The sequence below is a fragment of the Coptis chinensis genome, chromosome 2, assembly GCF_015680905.1.
Source record: "Coptis chinensis isolate HL-2020 chromosome 2, ASM1568090v1, whole genome shotgun sequence".
NCBI classification, from domain to species: domain Eukaryota; kingdom Viridiplantae; phylum Streptophyta; class Magnoliopsida; order Ranunculales; family Ranunculaceae; genus Coptis; species Coptis chinensis.
In genome coordinates this window covers 19,668,925-19,687,484 of record NC_141457.1, presented here as the reverse complement: position 1 = coordinate 19,687,484, position 18,560 = coordinate 19,668,925, and the positions used below count along the sequence as shown (strand labels likewise).

Genomic DNA, 18,560 nt, shown 5'->3' with positions numbered 1-18,560 from the left:
AGAAGACGAATTTGTCACTTAAACACAAAATGAAAAAGACATTCGATCCCACTATTTTCTAGCAACATGTATCAATCCATAACAACATCCACCACTAATTCGAAGTCAAAATAAGGCCAGTCTTGGTTATTTACTTTTCAAGTGCTCTCCACAATTGTTTCCCTCTTTTTCTAAATAATTCTAGCCGTATGTGCACGCTCCATGAGCGTGATTTAATTTTATATATTTATAACATAAAAGAAAATTCCATAATGTTTCTGATTAATAGATGATTTTTTCTTTTAAGTTCATTTTTATGTATAGGGATTCTTAGGAATTTTTTTATGTATATATAGAAGTTTTTTTTTTAAATGAAACACCATAAAATGGACATACTACTCAGGTTACCAATAAAACCCCTAGAAGTCAAGTGAAAACCATGGATGTTCCTAACTCTAAAGATTCTTATACGAAATGCCCGAGTAGGCCAATTACAATTTGTTATCAAAGGAAATTTTGTTAGGGAGGGGGTATATATACATATATATGAAATTCCAATGAGGGTTTTTGTAAGATTTGGAAACGAATTTGGAAGGTTTCTATAAATAAATTTGGAAACGAACTTTGAAACTTCTGATTCGGTGAAACCCAAACTAAAGCCTGTCACGGTGTGAGTAGGGCCCATTATCTATAAAACTTTCTCATCCCTAATGTTTTCCAGGCTTGGACCTTTCTCATCCACAAATAAATTTTTCAGTTCCCTAAATCAAACAATAAAAAAAAAATTGAATGAGATTCAATTAGCAAGTTAACTGACATTATATATTGCTTACTATATATTGCTTCGTTCATAAGCAATAAACCTCAATGTGTAGAGAGATTTTATTTTCATTTTTGAATAAAATAACCTGACGAACAACAACTATGGGAAAAAAAATAAAAACAAAAAGACCCTTCAAAATATTTATTGCCATGACAAATCTTTTAGTATTTATGATGAGATGAACGCACAATTTTATAACCAAACACAGAAACACAAAACCATAATCAACCAAGAGAATATAATGATATTGAACTTTAACTAATACAAACAAATTGTTACAATTTCTCTACTAATTTCTATCTCAATTACACTTTGTTATATCCTCGCACCAGCTTGGACCAACAATCTTCATGTACCTATCTCGTACGGTTGGTGGTAGAATCTTGAAACGAAATAGGCTAAGAGAAACTTCGGAACTGAGTAGAAAGAAAATTGTAAGGGTGGGTTTTAGATTTGTAAGGAAAACGTGTTTTTGTTGTTTCGATTATCACACGAATTTGGAAGGTTTCTAAAAATAGAATTTGGAAGGTTCTGAATCAGTGGCTTGAGTTTCGTTTTTTATTAGGTTCATGGGGGTGACTTCACGGTCCCTCCCCCCTACCCACCACAAAAAAAGAAAAGAAAAAGAAAAGAATTCAAGAAATTAGTTTAGTGTTCAAGGGGAAGTCGGGCACCCTCTGTTTTTGTTTGGATCATGCCTTGGTAAAATCAGTAACTTATAAACGTGCAATTGTTGCAAAATAAAGATATTACTCAACAGTCTTGGATTTTACATCAATACCAAATGTAGAAATGGACGTGGAGTGAACTTAATTATCATGAAAGTACAATAAGAATAATAGTGTCCGTTGTAAGTACTTTCATGAATCCACCCAAGCGGGGAAGGAGATTGTTTATCTTGAACATCAAAAATTTCCTCTTTATTTGTTACCTGACACCAATAAAAAAACAATTGTAGATCAAAAACCATAGTAAAAGGTATACTAAAGAAATCAAAACTTTAAAAGAGGAACCATAACTTAATAGGCAAGGGCGTTTGAAGGTATTCATAGATTTTTTTTTTTGGTATTGGGGTTCTCACAGAGGGTTTCGTTTTTTTTTATGAAGGTCCTTTTTTTTCGGGCATAGAATACAAAAAGGGAGGGCGTGGATTTCCTTTTTTGATGTTGAATGATTCTATCTCAACAACTCTTTCTCTTAAAGCCCATTTTTCGTGGCAGATTTATCTGAGGTGGGACAGTAGTCAGAGTCCGAATTTGTTCACCAGCAATTTTGCTGATGGAATTCACCAGCGCCACAAACTCCCCACGTGTCCAACAAATAGTTACAAATAAAAGAGACTATTTTTTTTTTTTTTTTTTTTTCCATTGATTTTAAACTAAAAAATATATTTTAACAAACTAATATGGAAATAACGATTTTTTCCACGATTTGTCTAGTTGTCTTGCTTCTCTCCAAAACTCTCTTATCTTCTTTCCCAAACTGAAAACTCCCCTCTCTCATCCGTAATTCCTCTCTCTCAATAACTACTGGTGGTGGAGATCAGAAGGGGAAGAAAAAGGGGCCTCCTGCTATGAATCTGATGGCTGAAAGACGCGGCAGGGAGTTGCTTAATGATAGACTTTACATGCTGTGGTCTGTTGTTCCCAAGATCAGAGGTGAGTTTCTCTATGTTTGTACTCTTGTCATCGTGAATTTAATATTTTTTTGTTAATCTTAGCGTTGCTGTTTACGTATTTGGCTTTCAAATTATATTTTAATTATTGTTTCCCATTAGTTTATTCGCTATGTTGATCCTTTGGAGTTGAGGATGCTAGTGGATTGTAGTGGTTCGTAGGTTTTCTGTATTCCATTTCAAACTTGTTTTGGTGTTTATAACAGTTTTCCACCTACTTTACCCTGCCGTGTCATTGTGTCAAGGAGGAACTTTGCTCAAGCTCAGTCCCGAGCCCGAATAATCATCCTGCAAGGGTAAAATTTTGATCATGTAGTGAAATCACTCAGTTGCCTTCTTTTAGTGGAAGTCCCGGTTCTTAATTTAAATAAGTCTGCCAAGCACTTATGCAAGTGGAAATGACAAATGGGTGAATGCCTGCTTTAGTTAGCTTCATTGATCCATCTTATTACATTTTACTTCTGTCTTTAGATGATTAAGATAATTTAGTTGAGTTTGAAACTCATAACTAGGATCCGTGAATATTATTCCTCATAGTACACCATGTGAAGTAAACTTTCTGTTTTATGTGGTTATTTATTTTCTTACTCATATATGAGAATTTCATTGCTATAAAATCATCAATATTACAGCAATAAGTGCAATTTGTTAGGTTCCCCTCTTTCTTTGTTTCGGTTGATTTTCATCCGTTTTTCTTGCCAATAAAATTTTCTTTTTGCATCACTTGCTGAAACCTCACTGATCACTCGTTATTAATCAATTATACGAGAGAAATCTTAGTCGTAAATATTTACTTTCTTTGCACTTTTCAGGTGGAAGTTAGGATGAGAGAAGGGAGGGCTATCAACATCCACATGTTTTACTCCCGGAGGCCAGATCTCCTGATGTCCACCGTGAAAGCTCCCTATGATCTTGGGCTAGACATCCAGCAGTCTATCATCAGGTGTTTCAATGGATTTGCTCTAGTTGTTTTTCATGCTGAAGTAAGATTCCTACCTTCATCTTTTCTTGATTCTGCTAAGCATGCTAAATATGAGACCGCCTAGTTCATTCTTGTCTCTTAAGACCTGGCCAATAGTCCCAAAAGCCATCCTGAAATTTGGTCGTTAACTCCCGTTATTTTTGTCCTTATTTTAGAGGGAACCTAAGTTATCTTAGCCATTACAATCTATTTGCAAATTCATTGGCTGCACTCATGGTGCATAGTACACATTGACGACCCTGCTCACCCTTTTCTAAATGGATCTTTAGCTTAAAAGGCAAAGCACTTGGGATCAAAATGCGGCGCATACATATCCCAAGAGATGGTGGTTCGAATCCACTAAGATCCGTAGACTTCAAAATCGATGCCAAATTAGTATTGGTTTCTTGTGTCTTTTCCTCCAAGTCGTGCTGTAAATTTCTTGGGTGGAAGAAGGATCTAAGACTGAGCCTATGTATTGTTTGCTTCCACTACTCGAGGCTTCCTGTTTGGCTGCTGTACAGTTGTTGAAAAAATAGAGATTTCTTAGATATCAAATTAACTATACTTTACCAATCAAAAAATAAAATAGAGATTTCTTCCTTACTTCTCTCTAGTCCTGCTGTGGATTCCAAGCATCAACTATTACCTCTGAAGTTATTTTTGATTGTTTAGATATGCTGACATTGGTTGGCTTTATCCTAATGTGTGATACCATCATAACGTTTCAGTTTATGTATTTCGTTTGCTAAAGACATTTTTTTTCAACTTTACCGCTATTTCCAACAAAGGTCGCACTCACAATCTTCTCATATGGTGGTAGAGGAGATGAACATCCTAAATACCGTGTTCCCGAGATATGACAACCAAAAGATTTTTTTATTCAACAGGCTCTTGCTACCATGCCAATAAGTAATTTCTACCGAGTCCGGATATGGGTGATACAATTGAATTCTGCATTCATATATCAAGACCCACGTAAAAGATCGCAACAATGAAACAGAAAAAAATAACAGATGTGACGTAATCCCTTCCTTGGTTCTTTCATTTTCTCAAATACACCTGTAGCTTTCTTGAATCCATGAATCTGTATTTGATAATGAGAACTTTATGTCTCTTTTATTCCGTGTTTTCCTTTGCGGGTGTATTGAGAGCAAGAAAGAGCACCGCATGCAGCTCCATTTGTAGTAATCTTGAAAGAAGTTGAGGATATGAACAACCTTAAAATGGGCAAATCACGGGTGACACATACAATGAACCACCAAGACATGGGAGAACGGTGGGTAAGGAGAGCTCACCGACCGAGGAAATGGTCAAAACTTCAAGGAACTTGACATTGAGTTTCGCATGCTTCCCCTTGATGTTAATGTCCCAAACATGGCTCCTTTGTCTTCCACCGGGCTTCCTTCGAACCGATGCTTGTGCTTAAGTGTGCAGAAAGGACACACACACTTGAGGGGTACTTGTGGCTTCAAATGGATCCATGATGTGTAAGATCGAATAGATACAGTCGCATTCAAAGAGAGTGTTGATCCTAATGATGATCGGGAGAGTGATTTTGCTTTGTTCACTCTTCCTTCTGGAGAAATTTTGTCGAGCTTTAATAGTTTCAGTCCTTTATATGCAACATATATGATACCACCATATTGATTTCGGCAGTTAAAGCCCAAATCTCGATTATTCTCATTTTATATCACTTCCATTGGCCTTTCATCCTAAGTTGGTAAATAAGCTTATTAGTTTTCAGAACTCTATACTGGGAACCGGTGATTCTAGTAACCGCGACGACTTCCTATTTTACTGAAAATCATCTGATGCGTTTTGCGCTTGATCTTTCATTGTACTATGCATGTTTCCTATTGGTGACCAAGTAACATTAGTGCGTATAAGAAGTTGGGTGCTCAGTTACTAAAAGGATTTAAGAGCTGCCATTCAAGAGAGTAAGAACTGAGAAAGCATGTGCATATGAAATTAGGCATTGACTTAAAAACCAAAGTAATACATTAAAACATATGAAAGTATTCACTTGCTTAAAACCAGAGTAAACAAAAGTAAACATAACCCCTTCGAAGGAAAAAAAAAATAATGTCTGCGTAAAATTATTCTCTACTTCACATATATGCGTATTCCTGTGACGTCCGATTACTAAGCCCTTGAAGAGTCTTGAAAATCTAATCTACGGACCGGACCTCCTGGATTTGTTGGCATGTAAAACATTGGTACAGGACCTTCGCTTGGAATGTAGGATTGATTCGTATCCCGGTCAGTGGTTAAAAATAATGGTCTATCACTTTCTTGTTGACGATTCACTTGTGAAGCACCATCGGTGCCATACATCATTGGGTACCCCGTCATATAAGCTGGTGGATAAATTCCTTGCTGCATAAGTGACATCTGATTTGAGTTCCATAGTGTTTGGTGAGCAAAACCACTTGAATCCTGTATACAAACATTTGGATTACCACCTACCTAATATGTATCGTGCTGAAAAATCAAGAAAATTCAAGCTATACACACAAGTTTTAACCTGTGAAAATTGATGAACATTTGAAATACCACCGTCGTGGTTTGGTTTCATTGGTGGTTGGTGTGTCAAAGACTCCTGTACAGTTATGAATGTCAACAATATGTAGCCATCCAAGTGTTTACCTAACACAAATAAACACTAACAAGAAAAAAAAAATAGTTATATAATCTTTCATATCATACCTGAGTAGCATTTTGAACATCAAAATTGTTTAGGTTACTTTGCTCGTGTTCTTGTGTCATGGTTGCATTTTCTTCTTCAGTACCTGCAAAACTCACAATGTTAACGTGACTGGTGACTACTACCTATTCTTTTTTCTTTTTCCTGTGAACAATGTATAGGAAAAAAAATATTTAAAAAAAAATGAATTTATACTAATACAAACCTTTTTGCTTAGATTGGACGCTTTTCTTTCGTGTGTTCCTCTCGATAACACCTCTCTTTCTTTTTGACGAGCCTCGGTTCTGCTTCAGTTTTGGTGCTCTCAGCTGCACATCATCATATGAGTCTTGTGGTGGATCATCAATATCTAATGTGTTTTTTTGTGAAGCTCCCTGAGGATGTTTCTTCTCTAAAATATCTAAGGCTTCCAATTCCTTGTGGAGTTCTAGCATCTTTGACTTCCCATACGCACACAAAGAATCTGACTTTGCACCAATAGCAATAACATTCTGTGAAATATGTGACAACTCACTATAACGAGTTGTTGTTGATGGATCCAAGCCACCTTGAATAGCCTCCCCGTATGCATCGTAGATAATTTCATTTATGCAATCTTTTGACCATCTTTTCAAATAATAACAAGAATGCAGACTTGTGAAATCCAATTCATGAAACAACTTTAATGTGTGAGAGCAAAGGATACCTTGGAATTCGAATTTTCTACACGAACATTGCACGGTTTGTTCTGATTGCACATATGTCACTGTACGACAATGACCCTTTCTGTCATTTCCCCTCTCCTTGACATTGTAAATTTTAGTATTTCCATCGTCTGATTCCTGCACTAAACGAAGGTTAAGAAGTTTAGTATACTCTTGCTGGAAAATACTAAACATCTTTCTTGTATATTTTTTCGATGCCTCTCTCTCAACAGACCAAGTAGACAATAAGTTTGGTGCAATCTGTGTAGACTTAGTTTCTACTACTCGTTCGTTCTCACGAAGATGGTCCACAGCTTTTGAATATTGATCAACAAACAATCGAAGAATGAGAGTATTTCCTAAATATTGTTTAAGAAATGCATTGATGCTTTAAACTTCTTTGAGTTGTTGTCATCTTGGCAAAAAAAGCGTGTGCATATACTTGTGCCCACTTTTGGCGTGACTTGTACAAATTCAGCAACCAAAGATTTTCTTCCAACCCATATTCTTTAAGCATGGATGCCCAACTATCTTCAAATTCACTTATTGTCTCTGGTTCATAAATGCATTTTGTGAACTGCTTAATAATTTTCTTGAACTTACCAAGTTTTCCTAAATTCTTTAAAGCATTCATACGTAAGTGCCAAAGACAAAGCTGATGACTAGTTTCAGAGAATATCACCTCAATCGCATTAGAAATGGCCATAGCCTGATCAGTAAAAATAGTTTTTGGATGCTTCCCACCCATTGCTTCCAAGAATGTCTCAAACAACCAAATAAATGATTTTGTGGTTTCGTCACTTAATAATCCGCACCCAAAAATAACTGTCTGCCCATGACTGTTGATACCCACAAATGGCGCACACATCATATGATAATTATTTGTTTTAAAGGTTGTGTCGAAAGCAATTGCATCACCAAACAACCCGTAGTCTCGTCTTGCCTTTGCATCACAAAAGAAAAGTGTTGTTATTTCATTCTCTTCGTTGTAAATCAATAGAATAAAAAAGAATTTGTCTTCTTTCTTTTTCTCTCTGAAGTAGTTAAGAAGACATTGTGCGTCTCCTTTTTTCAGAAACTCTCTTCGCTCTTTCTGTAACAGATTATTCAAATCACTCCGAGTATAATCTAGATATTTAGCCCCTCCAGCTTCTGCAGAAGCATAAGCATGAATTTGACTTGGTTTTAATCCTGCTGAATGCATTTTCTTCACCATTTCTTCTTGAGAGCCGTATGATTTGTGAGACCTCAATAAATTAGAATTCATTGGGGGACACGAGATCGTGACTATGCTCACTAAAAAACTTAGTCAAAACATATTTTTCATTCTTCAGCCTAATCTCGAATTCCGCCAAACATCCAAATCGCCTTTCATCTCTTTTTTTTTCCAGGCGTTTTTATCTTTTTGTATACCCCTTCGCATGAACAACAAAAACAACACTTTATTATTTTTTTAGAATCTGAACGACCACTGTTTGATCTTTTAATCCTTACACTAAACCCAACAACTCTTGCATAACTGTTGTAGTAATCATTAGCCTCTTTTATACTCTCGAATGTCATTCCAAGTACAGGACTCACCTCGTATGATGGTCTATTTGATTGTTCTCTGGTTTCGTTTTCAGGTTCCATATTTAATTACTATTAGAGGAAAAATATAGAAAAGTATAGGAGTGGAGAAGATGAAGAATAAAAGAAGGGCGGGAGAGAGAACGGAAGTTGGAGGGAAGTAGGAGAGAGAGAGTACGCACTGATTTGAGGAGAAAATCGTGGAAAAAATTGTTATTTCTATATTGGTTTATTAGAATATTTTTTTTAGTTTAAAATAAATGGAAAAATATAAAAAGAGTCTTTTTTATTTGTAACTATTTGTTGGACACGTGGGGAATTTGTGGCGCTGGTGAATTCCACCAGCAAAATTGCTGGTGAACAAATTCGGACTCCAGTAGTCATAGGAAATCTTTGGCCCCAAAAGGATTTTGAGTGTAAGGCATTGCAATGGCGTAAAGAACCATATAACCATCCATACCAATTTGCATGCCACCCCAGTATGGGTCATATGGTGAATGAGCAGGAGGCATAATATAATATCCTGTAGCACAATCTTGAGACGCTCTCCAATGCAACTCAGCCGCATTTACGGGAAGAGGAGTTGTCTTCGTTTTCTTTTCATTTACTGCCTCACTAGTAGGTATCTTATGTTGCACTTCCTCTTCTTCACCGTGCAGAGCACTTCTTCGTAACTTTGGCTCCTTCTCGGGCATTAACTCAAAAGTTACTTAAGACATGTCTGCTTCTTCAGCAATGCCACCTCTATCAGTGAATGGAATTTTAGATTAGCCTGCTTCCTCTCAGGATTATCTTTCTTCAGACACGGTGGTGGTCCTCCACCCTTGGAGGCAACATAACGAGACGGTGAAACAACTTTTGGCTAATCACAACGAGGATCTTGAACCTGTATAACACTTCCAACACTTCTGACTGCTATCTGACTCCAAAATGCGGTTGATGGTATCCTTAACTGTCTTATTGGGCAAAAGATCATCTGCAAATACATTCGTCGCCCCACAAACACACGCTGCTTTTGAGATTATGTGGTTCCTGATACATTTATCACAAAAGCTATCAAAACAGCATTTGCTTGCCAGCATAGCATCTTTCATTACGTCTCTACACAATGGACAATGGAGCTCCGATGGAAGTACACACCTTAAGGACTGACTAGAAGAAGATATTTCTTCGACTTCTCTGTCAAAAGCAGTCTCATTCGGCTTAAACACAACAACTGCACCACCTCCCAAGGCATATGAGCCATATGTGGTCTCGATTAACATTGACTTAGGAATGCTAGTTGGCTTTTTCACCACTCTCCTATCATATATAATTAGGATCCCCATTAGTAGGGCAATGCTGAATAAAGTGTCCAGAAGTGTTACATGTGTGACAGACATAACCTTCAGGAGGAGTCTTCCTCTCATACCCACCACATTGCCCAATTGCCCGTCCTCCATTCGTTCGCCCTCCCATACATTGCCCAAATCCTTGCCCCCATTCATTCTCCCTACCATACCCCTTCCAAAGCCGCCTTGAGGCTGCATTTGCCATTCCAAGGTGGATGACTCGATCATTGCCTTAATCTTCCTATCCTCGTCGGCTTTCTCCAAAGCTAGGGTAACCACATAGTTGCATGGAACTGCAACAACTTCAGGGACAGTATACACATCATCCCCAAAGTCATCCCCTTCTACCACCTCAGGTAAACTAGGCTGTTGACACTCAACAATGGTTTTCTCAATAACTTTAGTCACTACGATCTGGTTATTAGCAACAAAGCGCAACCGAGGCTGCGAAGGAATTCTACGAACTAAAACAGAAGTATTATTTGGTATAATCATTTCTTCTTCGAGATACTCTTCATTAGTTTGAGCGTTAGAGAGGACAAAGTCAAAATCAGAACCCCTTCCATACTTCTAACGCACTTTTATATTTATAATAAATTTCCATCTTATCCTTTAGTATTTATGATGAGATGAACGCATAGTTTTATAACCAAACACAGAAACACAAAACCACAATCAACCAAGAGAATATAATGGTATTGAACTTTAACTAATACAAACAAATTGTTACAATTTCTCTACTATTTTCTATCTCAGTTACACTTTGTTATATCTTCGCACCAGCTTGGACCAACAATCTTCACGTACCAATCTCGTAAGGATGGTGATAGAATCTTGAAACGGAAATAGGCTAAAAGAAAACTTTGGAACTGAGTAGAAAGAAAATTGTAAGGGTGGGCAATTGGGCATATATATATATATATATATAGGTTTTAGATTTGTAAGGAAAACATGTTTTTGTTGTTTCGATTATCACACGAATTTGGAAGGTTTCTAAAAAGAGGGTTCGGAAGTTTCTGAATCGGTGGATTGATAGTTTCACTACTTAAGAAAAGGGGTTTTTATGACAATTTTTAGCTGAAATACATATCATGACACCTTCTGATTGAAAAACCGTCATTAAAGTTATGACAGTTCATAGAAAAAAGTCTTAAAAGTTCCTCCTATTATGACATATATTAGCCTTTAAAACGTCATAGTAGGTAAATTTGATTATGATGCCTCATATTAGCCTTTAAAACGTCATAGTAGGTAAATTTGATTATGACGCCTCATATGTAACCGTCATAATTATAGTTATAAAATAGTTTACACTATGACAGTTCTTCTAAAACCGTCATCTAATTTATTTATTTATTTTCAAAAAATATATATTATTATTATATTTTTCCTGCCAAAAATACTACATAACCTGCAATTCAATTCCTAACCTGTAAACTTATTTCACCAATAAAACAACTATAAAATTCTCAAAAATAAAATTAGAACATCCAGAGTAACTTCAACCCCATATATTTTCAAACCATTTGAAAATACTTATTCTTTATATCAATCTATTCAACAAGAAAAAATAGCAAGTTATTATCCTTTCAACGTCAGTGAAAAATACTAGATACATTTATTTGATAGTACATTCAACCAAACTAAAAATCATTCTAATCAATTCCATCATCAACAAATTAAGTATTATCCATCGATCGATTGAACGTTGTCAAACCTAAGAAACAAAGTAAAGAAACATAATTAGTAAATTTGTTACCAAAAGCTCAAGCCACTGACAAAAAACAAGCTATTTTATATATGGCATGAGAGGAACAATGCGATGGGACCTAGTTCTCACAACGGAAGGAAAAATAAATGAAAATACCTACAATGCAAATGGACTGTGGTTCAAGATATACACTACTACAATTATATATAGTACATGGTTGTCGGAGAGCTGAAAATAAAAAAAACACACAAATGCAAGGGTCATAGCACAAATCTTTACTAAAGCCATTCCATACCTCAAAGCAAACAAAAGAAAAACAAAATACCAATTTTGCAACACATACACATGCCTTTGGCTTGGCAAGATCAAAAGTAAATGGTAATCCACATAAATCACCTCCACAGAAATGGAACTAGATGAAATGGGAATTTTTTTTATTCTCCGATTGGTAGTTTGGCAAATGGTAAGAAAGAACCCAAAGACCCACCCTAACCAACCCCTAAGTGTAGAAACCACCTGGCTAGGCTACCCCACTATTCAAGACAAACAATATTGAAACTCACATTGTCTAGAACTATCATGCGGTCATGGTTTCATTACGCAATGCAACTGTATGAGATACCAATCATGCGAAGCAAACACAAAATATAAAGGAAGCAACACGACATCTGTCGTGATGGATGTTACATATTGTTAAATATTAGCAATGAAAAACAAACTGAATGAGATACTTACCTAGCAAAAAAAATGTTGAATGAGAGGCTTTACCTTTTTCAACAAGCGAAAAAGGTTATTGTAGCAACCAAAGATAACATCAAGTCCCTTCTCAATATGGTTTCCACATCTATCAACAAAAGAACCCACTTTCTCACCAATAAAAGGCCAACTTGCAGATTAAGTTAGAAAACAAAATTAATGCTGCCACCATGATTTAAAATACATAGATTATACAAACCATAATTAATCAAACTATGTTGAGATTCATATAATTCAAACATAGCTACGTAGTGATGTGCAACCCGTTCTCTAAAGATAAACCAAGAAACACCTATATTGCATTATAGGGGTGAGATGGAGAAAAGTGAAAACGTCAATTTTATATAAACAACTGACATTGATTAGAATTCCCAACCAGACAAATATATCAGTATGGATGTCACTTACGTCATAAAGGTAGTCTCCAAGCTTCAGTATAGTCATGCCACACACTCTTGTAAACTAGCAGTTTACCCATTAAGCCAGGTGGCAATTCTTCCAAAGTGTAGCCTTTCTCTGAATGCCATGCAACCTTGGATGGCTTTGAGTTGTTAGCCATCTCATTGCCCTCAGCAAAAGATGATCGCTTTACAAAAGGAAGAGATGCTGGGAGTTGAAGGAATAATATCCTTTCTTCTGCAACCCCATCCTGAGAATCGCCAGCCGAAAATCAATATATAGGTTTAAACATCAATATTTATGGTACAATTCCAATTTTTCTCAATCATCTAATTACCATCAAACCAAGCTCTTCAGCTAGATTCATATAACTCTCATTATAGTCAAATGTTGCTGAAGCCTTTTCAAATTCCTCCTTGTCAAGAAGAACTGAAAACCCAATGGACGAGTCATCACTTAATCGTATAGGAAAGCGAGATGCTTTAAACTTCATGAAATGAAACAAAGAAAAAAAAGAGCTTTACAAGTACAGCACAAGTGTTTGGACAAACCCTGCCCTTTCTCTCATGATGTGCAAAGACATCAATTGTGCTGCACATCCTAGATGTTGACTAAAAAACAATATTCCTTCTCTAATGCTTTAACACCCTGTAAATCTCTTTGTAGCACTAGTACTTAGTTCGTGCTTGCACTTTAAACTCACAGAGCACATATGTACAACCACAAGAAATGCACCCCCTTCCTTTCTAATATCAAAAATAGTCTCATGCCTTTATAACAAGAATAGTCTCGGTGCTAATAGTATAATCTAAGACAAAGTTCTTCATACAACAAGAGTGCTATTGTGCTACCAAATTTTCAGTCTCCTCTCATCTCCCCACAAAAAAAATGCAAGGACTCTTAGAGTACTTAAATTATTTCAAAATCTCACATAGAAAACCCTATCAATTCCTAATCCTTGCCAAAAGCGTAAGGAAGTAAAAACTACCATAACACAATTTTTAGATAAGGAATGAAAAGGACCAAACATTAACCTATAATAGCAATGCTATCCATAGTATATAGCAAGCAACATATGTGACATCAGATACTGACTTCAATCATATTTTTAGTATGAAAAAATAATTCAAATCACAATAGTACTTATAAGAAACAAAGGCACAACACGGTTCATTAGCATAAAACTATTAAATATTTGCACCCATTCCAATATTTGTTAGTCCATTTCATTAGTTATTTTTATTTAATATAAGTGTGTTTTTAGTGACAAAAGTGGGAAAACTTGGAGCATTTGTGCAACATCTAATGGGAAGATGTCACTGGAAGCTTCCATTTGGGCTGAGTGAACAGGTCATGGAAATCATATAAGGTTATAGGTGATAATATAAGACCAGATTGTTATGAAAGCTTGTTAGCTTCAATAATTGAATGGGCATCATTTACACTTGAACCAACACCACTAGATCAGCACCCATTTGACCCACTTCTTTTCTAATTGTGTTCTTTACGTACATGACCCTATTTCCCATCTTCACCTCACTAGCAACTCACCAAATACACACCACCAGTACCAAACTTTCAATCACTACCCAACCTAGTCATGTAATCAAACAATAATTTGAACCACCTGAATGTTTAATATAATTAAATATAAACTACATTAGTGCAGTGTGCAAAGTACCTTTGCTATAGCTTTAGCTTTCTAGTTTGATCCAATTGAGAACTTGGTTACTTCCATTGCCATTAGATTTCTTTGGACTTAATAACCTGGCAAGACCAATTCAGCAATCATTCCACATCATATACACAATTCAATAGTAAAAGAACAATGATATATAATGTAACATTGAGTAGTACTAGCTAGTCTAATGTGAATTATAATTAGAATATGAGAGGACAAGACCCCAGGCATATTTCTATTACAAGTTTATTCAAACAGTTCATATGCACTTGCGTAGAGACCCCAAGCAGGGTAAAAAACAAACTATTCATTGCAATATAATAGTTATCAGAAAGAAAACTAGATTGAGGGATTTAATCACTAGTTGATAGGATAAGTAATATCACTGCTGCTCCCTTGTCAAGTTACTATTCTTTCTCCTGAAAAAAAGAAAACCAACGAATTCAGAACAGGGGATGCCGATTTTTTTTTCTTCTTGTTCATGCAGGCCCAGTGAAATTAAAGGTGTTAACATAGTTGGTCAGAATTGAAGATAATAAACAGGGGAAGTTTAATACACAATAGAGACAAAAATAATAGATTAGAAAAAACAATAAGAACAAAAAAGGCACCTTTTTTCTCGAATCTACAGAGGAGTTTGGTTCAGCGAATAGACGATTACGAAGAAGATGGTGTATTCTCTACGTTTCACGAGGATATACTTCTCAACTTCACCAGTGGTCGATTGCGATATCATCAATTCAAGTTCAGAACCAAATGAGCAAATGAAGGAAACGATCAGATGGATGGAATTAGGATTTCACGTACTTGAGACTTTGAGAGGAAAATGAAAAAAAAAAAGGTTTCAGGAAGAGGTCGAGTGGCATGTTGTTTTTTTACAGGAGTTTGGATTAAGAAATACTCTCGCTTAAACTTTTCTTACTGCCCTAGTAGAACAGAGGTCCATGATTTACTTTGGATAAAACTTTATTAATCTCTTTCACTTTATCAAAGAGATTATCCGAACTGTTCTGGGTCTTGACGCTTTAGTAAGTCCCAAAAATGAAAAATTCTGTAAAGAGAGGAAATATATATTGACACTTCTTCTGGACTGGTCAAAAATTAGAAAATAAATAAAGACGCTTCACACAGAAGAGTCATAAAAAAATTTTAAGGAGCTTTTCTTGACGGTTTAGTATATAGCGAACTTGACATTTTTCAGAAAATCCGTCAGAAAAGCTTAATATTTTTATGACGTCTGTCTTACACTCATAACTATTTAGCAACAACCGCCATAAAAATATCACCAAGACACTTATCTTGATGGTTGTAGACAAAACCGTCAAGATAGAAAAAAAAATAGCCGTCCTAATAGGTCCTTTTTTTAGTAGTGTTTGATACCTTAAACGTTAAACGTTAAGGAAATACTGAAATAGTCAAAATAAGGCATACTTCTATGGTATGGACGTATGGCGTCAACGTTACACAAGTGCATTCCGCTCCACAATGGATACATGTCAACCTATACAACAAGGACAACTTTTGGAATAAAATAAAAATAAAAGTACACACACGAATTTCTATTGCTTGGGTATACCACAAATAGTCTTCTAAACTGGTAAGACTTGTAATAAAAAGAAAATATATAAAAAAATTAGGGTGGCCCCCCAAAAACAACCCCTAACTTTTGGATCTACTTATGACGTGGTGGATCTAAACGTTTATAGGGTGTGGACATGATAATAAGGGGCAACAAGAGTAGTGGATCATTACTAAAGTCAACAAAGACTGCCTGATTTTCTAGTCTATCTAATAAAAAGGCTTGGTGTGGGACCCGTAGGTCCCCATCTGTCGGCTACAAATGTTTCTCACAAGTTATGACATGTCAGATCCAAAGTCTTATAGGATATGTGCAGTTTAAAATATTAATTTGAAAGAGTACTAGATCATTGTTGATTTGGTCAACAATGGCTACTTTGTGGGTTGGGCTTTTATCAATCGGTTGGTTGGGGTTCTTTTTGGCGTAATTTGAAACAGTGTTGTGGGCACGGGCTATATACTAGTATAGAATAAGAGAGCCATAATATTAAAGGACAATAAGTAATCTTATTAATGTGTGGAATAATGGGAGGTTACAACCGTTTATATAGAGGAATTACTTCCAAAATAAGTATCGTCCTGAAACCCTAATGGGCTCATCATGGTGGGCATCCACATAAGGCACATACCTTTATAACACTCCGAGTAATGCTATACGGGCCTACTTTTTAGACCTACTATTGCGACTCACTATTTGGATAACGTTGGTTTGCATTTGCAATACACACGGACACGAATCTTTATGTAAATCAATGATTAGGACTTTTGACACATCAGTAGGTTCAAATAGTAGGTCAAATAAGTGGGTTGGTGTAGCATTACTGATAACACTCCCCTTGGATGACCACCATTCAGTGATGACTGTTGTCTCATTAAAACCTTACTAAGGAAAACCAAAGCTAAGGAAAAAGAGTACAACGCTCAAAAGTCATTGACTATGTTATCTCGTTAAAACCTTCGTTAGGACAGAACCTCGTGGGAAAATCCTAGTCAAAGGAAAAAGAGTGCAACTTACAAAAAACATGAATGCTCCCCCTTAATAGAACTCCCCCTAAATATAGCTTCCACCAATATCTACTCTGTCTGGTGATTGAGTCTTTGCATGCTTATCCCATGCACCATCTTCTTAAATGTTGACTTTGGTAGTGCATTAGTAAATAAGTCGGCTAAGTTGTTACTAGATCGAACTTGTTTGACTAGGATCATTTTTTTTCTTTGAAGCTCATATGTACAGAACAACCTTGGTAGAAAATTCTTGGTTCGATCTCTCTTACTAAATCCTTCTTGTGTAGGCAACATTGTCTTCATATATTGTTGTCACACTTTCTCTAGTTGCTTCAAGTTGTGCAATTAACTCTGTGAACTTGAAGGAAGCCACTAATAGACCTCGCTTTGTTGATTGCCAAGACATAGCTGCATAGTTATTAATAAAAACTTAACCTGTTTGATAATGACCATTATGAGGGTCAGAGAGATAACCTAAGACTGCATAACCAACTAGATTATAGTCGTTAGTGGAATCACAAGAATAACATAGTTTCATATCAATTATTGCATAAAATAATATCTCAATATGTGTTTGCCATTATTCCAGTGTCTAATAAGTGTATGTGCACAATTATATCTTTATAAGAAACTAATAGAAAATACAATGTCTGATCTTGTGCACGTAATGTGTTAGATACAGAAATGCTCCAATATCACTCAAGTAGAGTATTTCAAGACCAAGAACTTCCTAATGTTAGCCAGATTTTGTAGTTAAGCAACACTTAAGATTTTAATGGGGAGTTTGTTGGCACTTTCTAAAAGATTAGACTTTGGGAGTTTGTTGGCACTTTCTAGAAGATTAGACTTGTTTGTGATTCTTTTCCAGTGAAAAGTTTGTAATAAAGTAGTTTTTTTACTTTTTCAAAAAAAAAAAAAAACTTCCTAATGTTCTTTCTTTGGTCGAAATGGATCTTTATCCAAATCGAAGTTCATCACAATCATGTTTTGTCCATTTTTAAGCCATACTAAAACCGACCCTTTCAGTATATTAGTATTGATGAACTAGAATCCCACTAGAACTCTGTTAGTTATATTTTAATACCAAGACAAAGTTTCGTCTTTCATTTCAAATTCTTTCTTCATATAGTCAGCAGTTTTCTCCAATTCAGTACGAGTCCCAATCAAGTTTATACCATCCACATATACTAGCTACTATATTGAATCCAACCTCGGATTTTACTATAGGGCCACACCACATTTATTAAAGAGTTTGATTATGCTTGAATAGCAAATTCCAGATTAGCCAATCTTTCCTTTGTCGACAAAATACGTGGTCCATTTATTATCATCGTTGTACTTTGATATTCTAATATCTATAACATAGGTAAATCTGTCATCCATGACAAGTGATTTCCTATCCCACAATTCACCTGAACATGCATGGAATATTGAGATCGATCTCTTTATTTTCAGATACATGTGCCTCTCCATAAGCAACCATAGGCATTTCAGTGAATTTGGGTATTTGCACATTTTAATTATTTGTTTATGGAGCTCTAGCCATTACCAAGCTATTATCTGGACAAGATGTTTCCTGAATTCTCCTCTTCCTAGGAGTACTCTCTTTGGATCATATATGTCTACCAAATGGAACATCAATTATGGCTAGCATATTCATGGTTAAATTGACCATATCATTAAATGCTTAGGCATTTTCTCT

At 35.8% G+C, this 18,560-nt stretch overlaps 2 protein-coding genes and 1 pseudogene across 2 annotated transcripts; all 3 read right to left on the bottom strand.

The window, feature by feature from the left end:
- Nucleotides 1-5,388: 5,388 nt before the first annotated feature.
- LOC147515261 (uncharacterized) lies at nt 5,389-8,771 on the bottom strand. Its single transcript, XM_086586399.1, has 4 exons — nt 6,351-8,771; nt 6,148-6,230; nt 5,966-6,040; nt 5,389-5,877 (listed from the first exon to the last, which is right to left on the bottom strand). The coding sequence occupies exons 1-4, from the start codon at nt 7,021-7,023 to the stop codon at nt 5,584-5,586; spliced, it is 1,125 nt and encodes a 374-aa protein (XP_086442525.1). The 5' UTR covers nt 7,024-8,771; the 3' UTR covers nt 5,389-5,583.
- Nucleotides 7,199-8,044, bottom strand: LOC147515262 (protein FAR-RED IMPAIRED RESPONSE 1-like). The gene has a single exon (XM_086592851.1). It carries the CDS (start codon nt 8,042-8,044, stop codon nt 7,199-7,201), a length of 846 nt encoding a protein of 281 aa, XP_086448977.1.
- A 492-nt stretch (nt 8,772-9,263) lies between the features above and the next one.
- Nucleotides 9,264-11,016, bottom strand: LOC147515260 (E3 ubiquitin ligase PARAQUAT TOLERANCE 3 pseudogene; annotated as a pseudogene).
- Between the last annotated feature and the right edge of the window lie 7,544 nt (nt 11,017-18,560).

Bases quoted from the DNA above. Each gene is read 5' to 3' on its own strand.
- LOC147515261 (XM_086586399.1), bottom strand. From the start codon at position 7,023: ATGTTTAGTATTTTCCAGCAAGAGTATACTAAACTTCTTAACCTTCGT. The intron at 6,231-6,350 runs GTTTGTATTAGT...TGAGTTTTGCAG, and splicing joins CGTCCAATCTAAGCAAAAAG to GTACTGAAGAAGAAAATGCA. The intron at 6,041-6,147 runs GTATGATATGAA...ATAACTGTACAG, and splicing joins ATGTTCAAAATGCTACTCAG to GAGTCTTTGACACACCAACC.
- LOC147515262 (XM_086592851.1), bottom strand. From the start codon at position 8,044: ATGGTGAAGAAAATGCATTCAGCAGGATTAAAACCAAGTCAAATTCAT.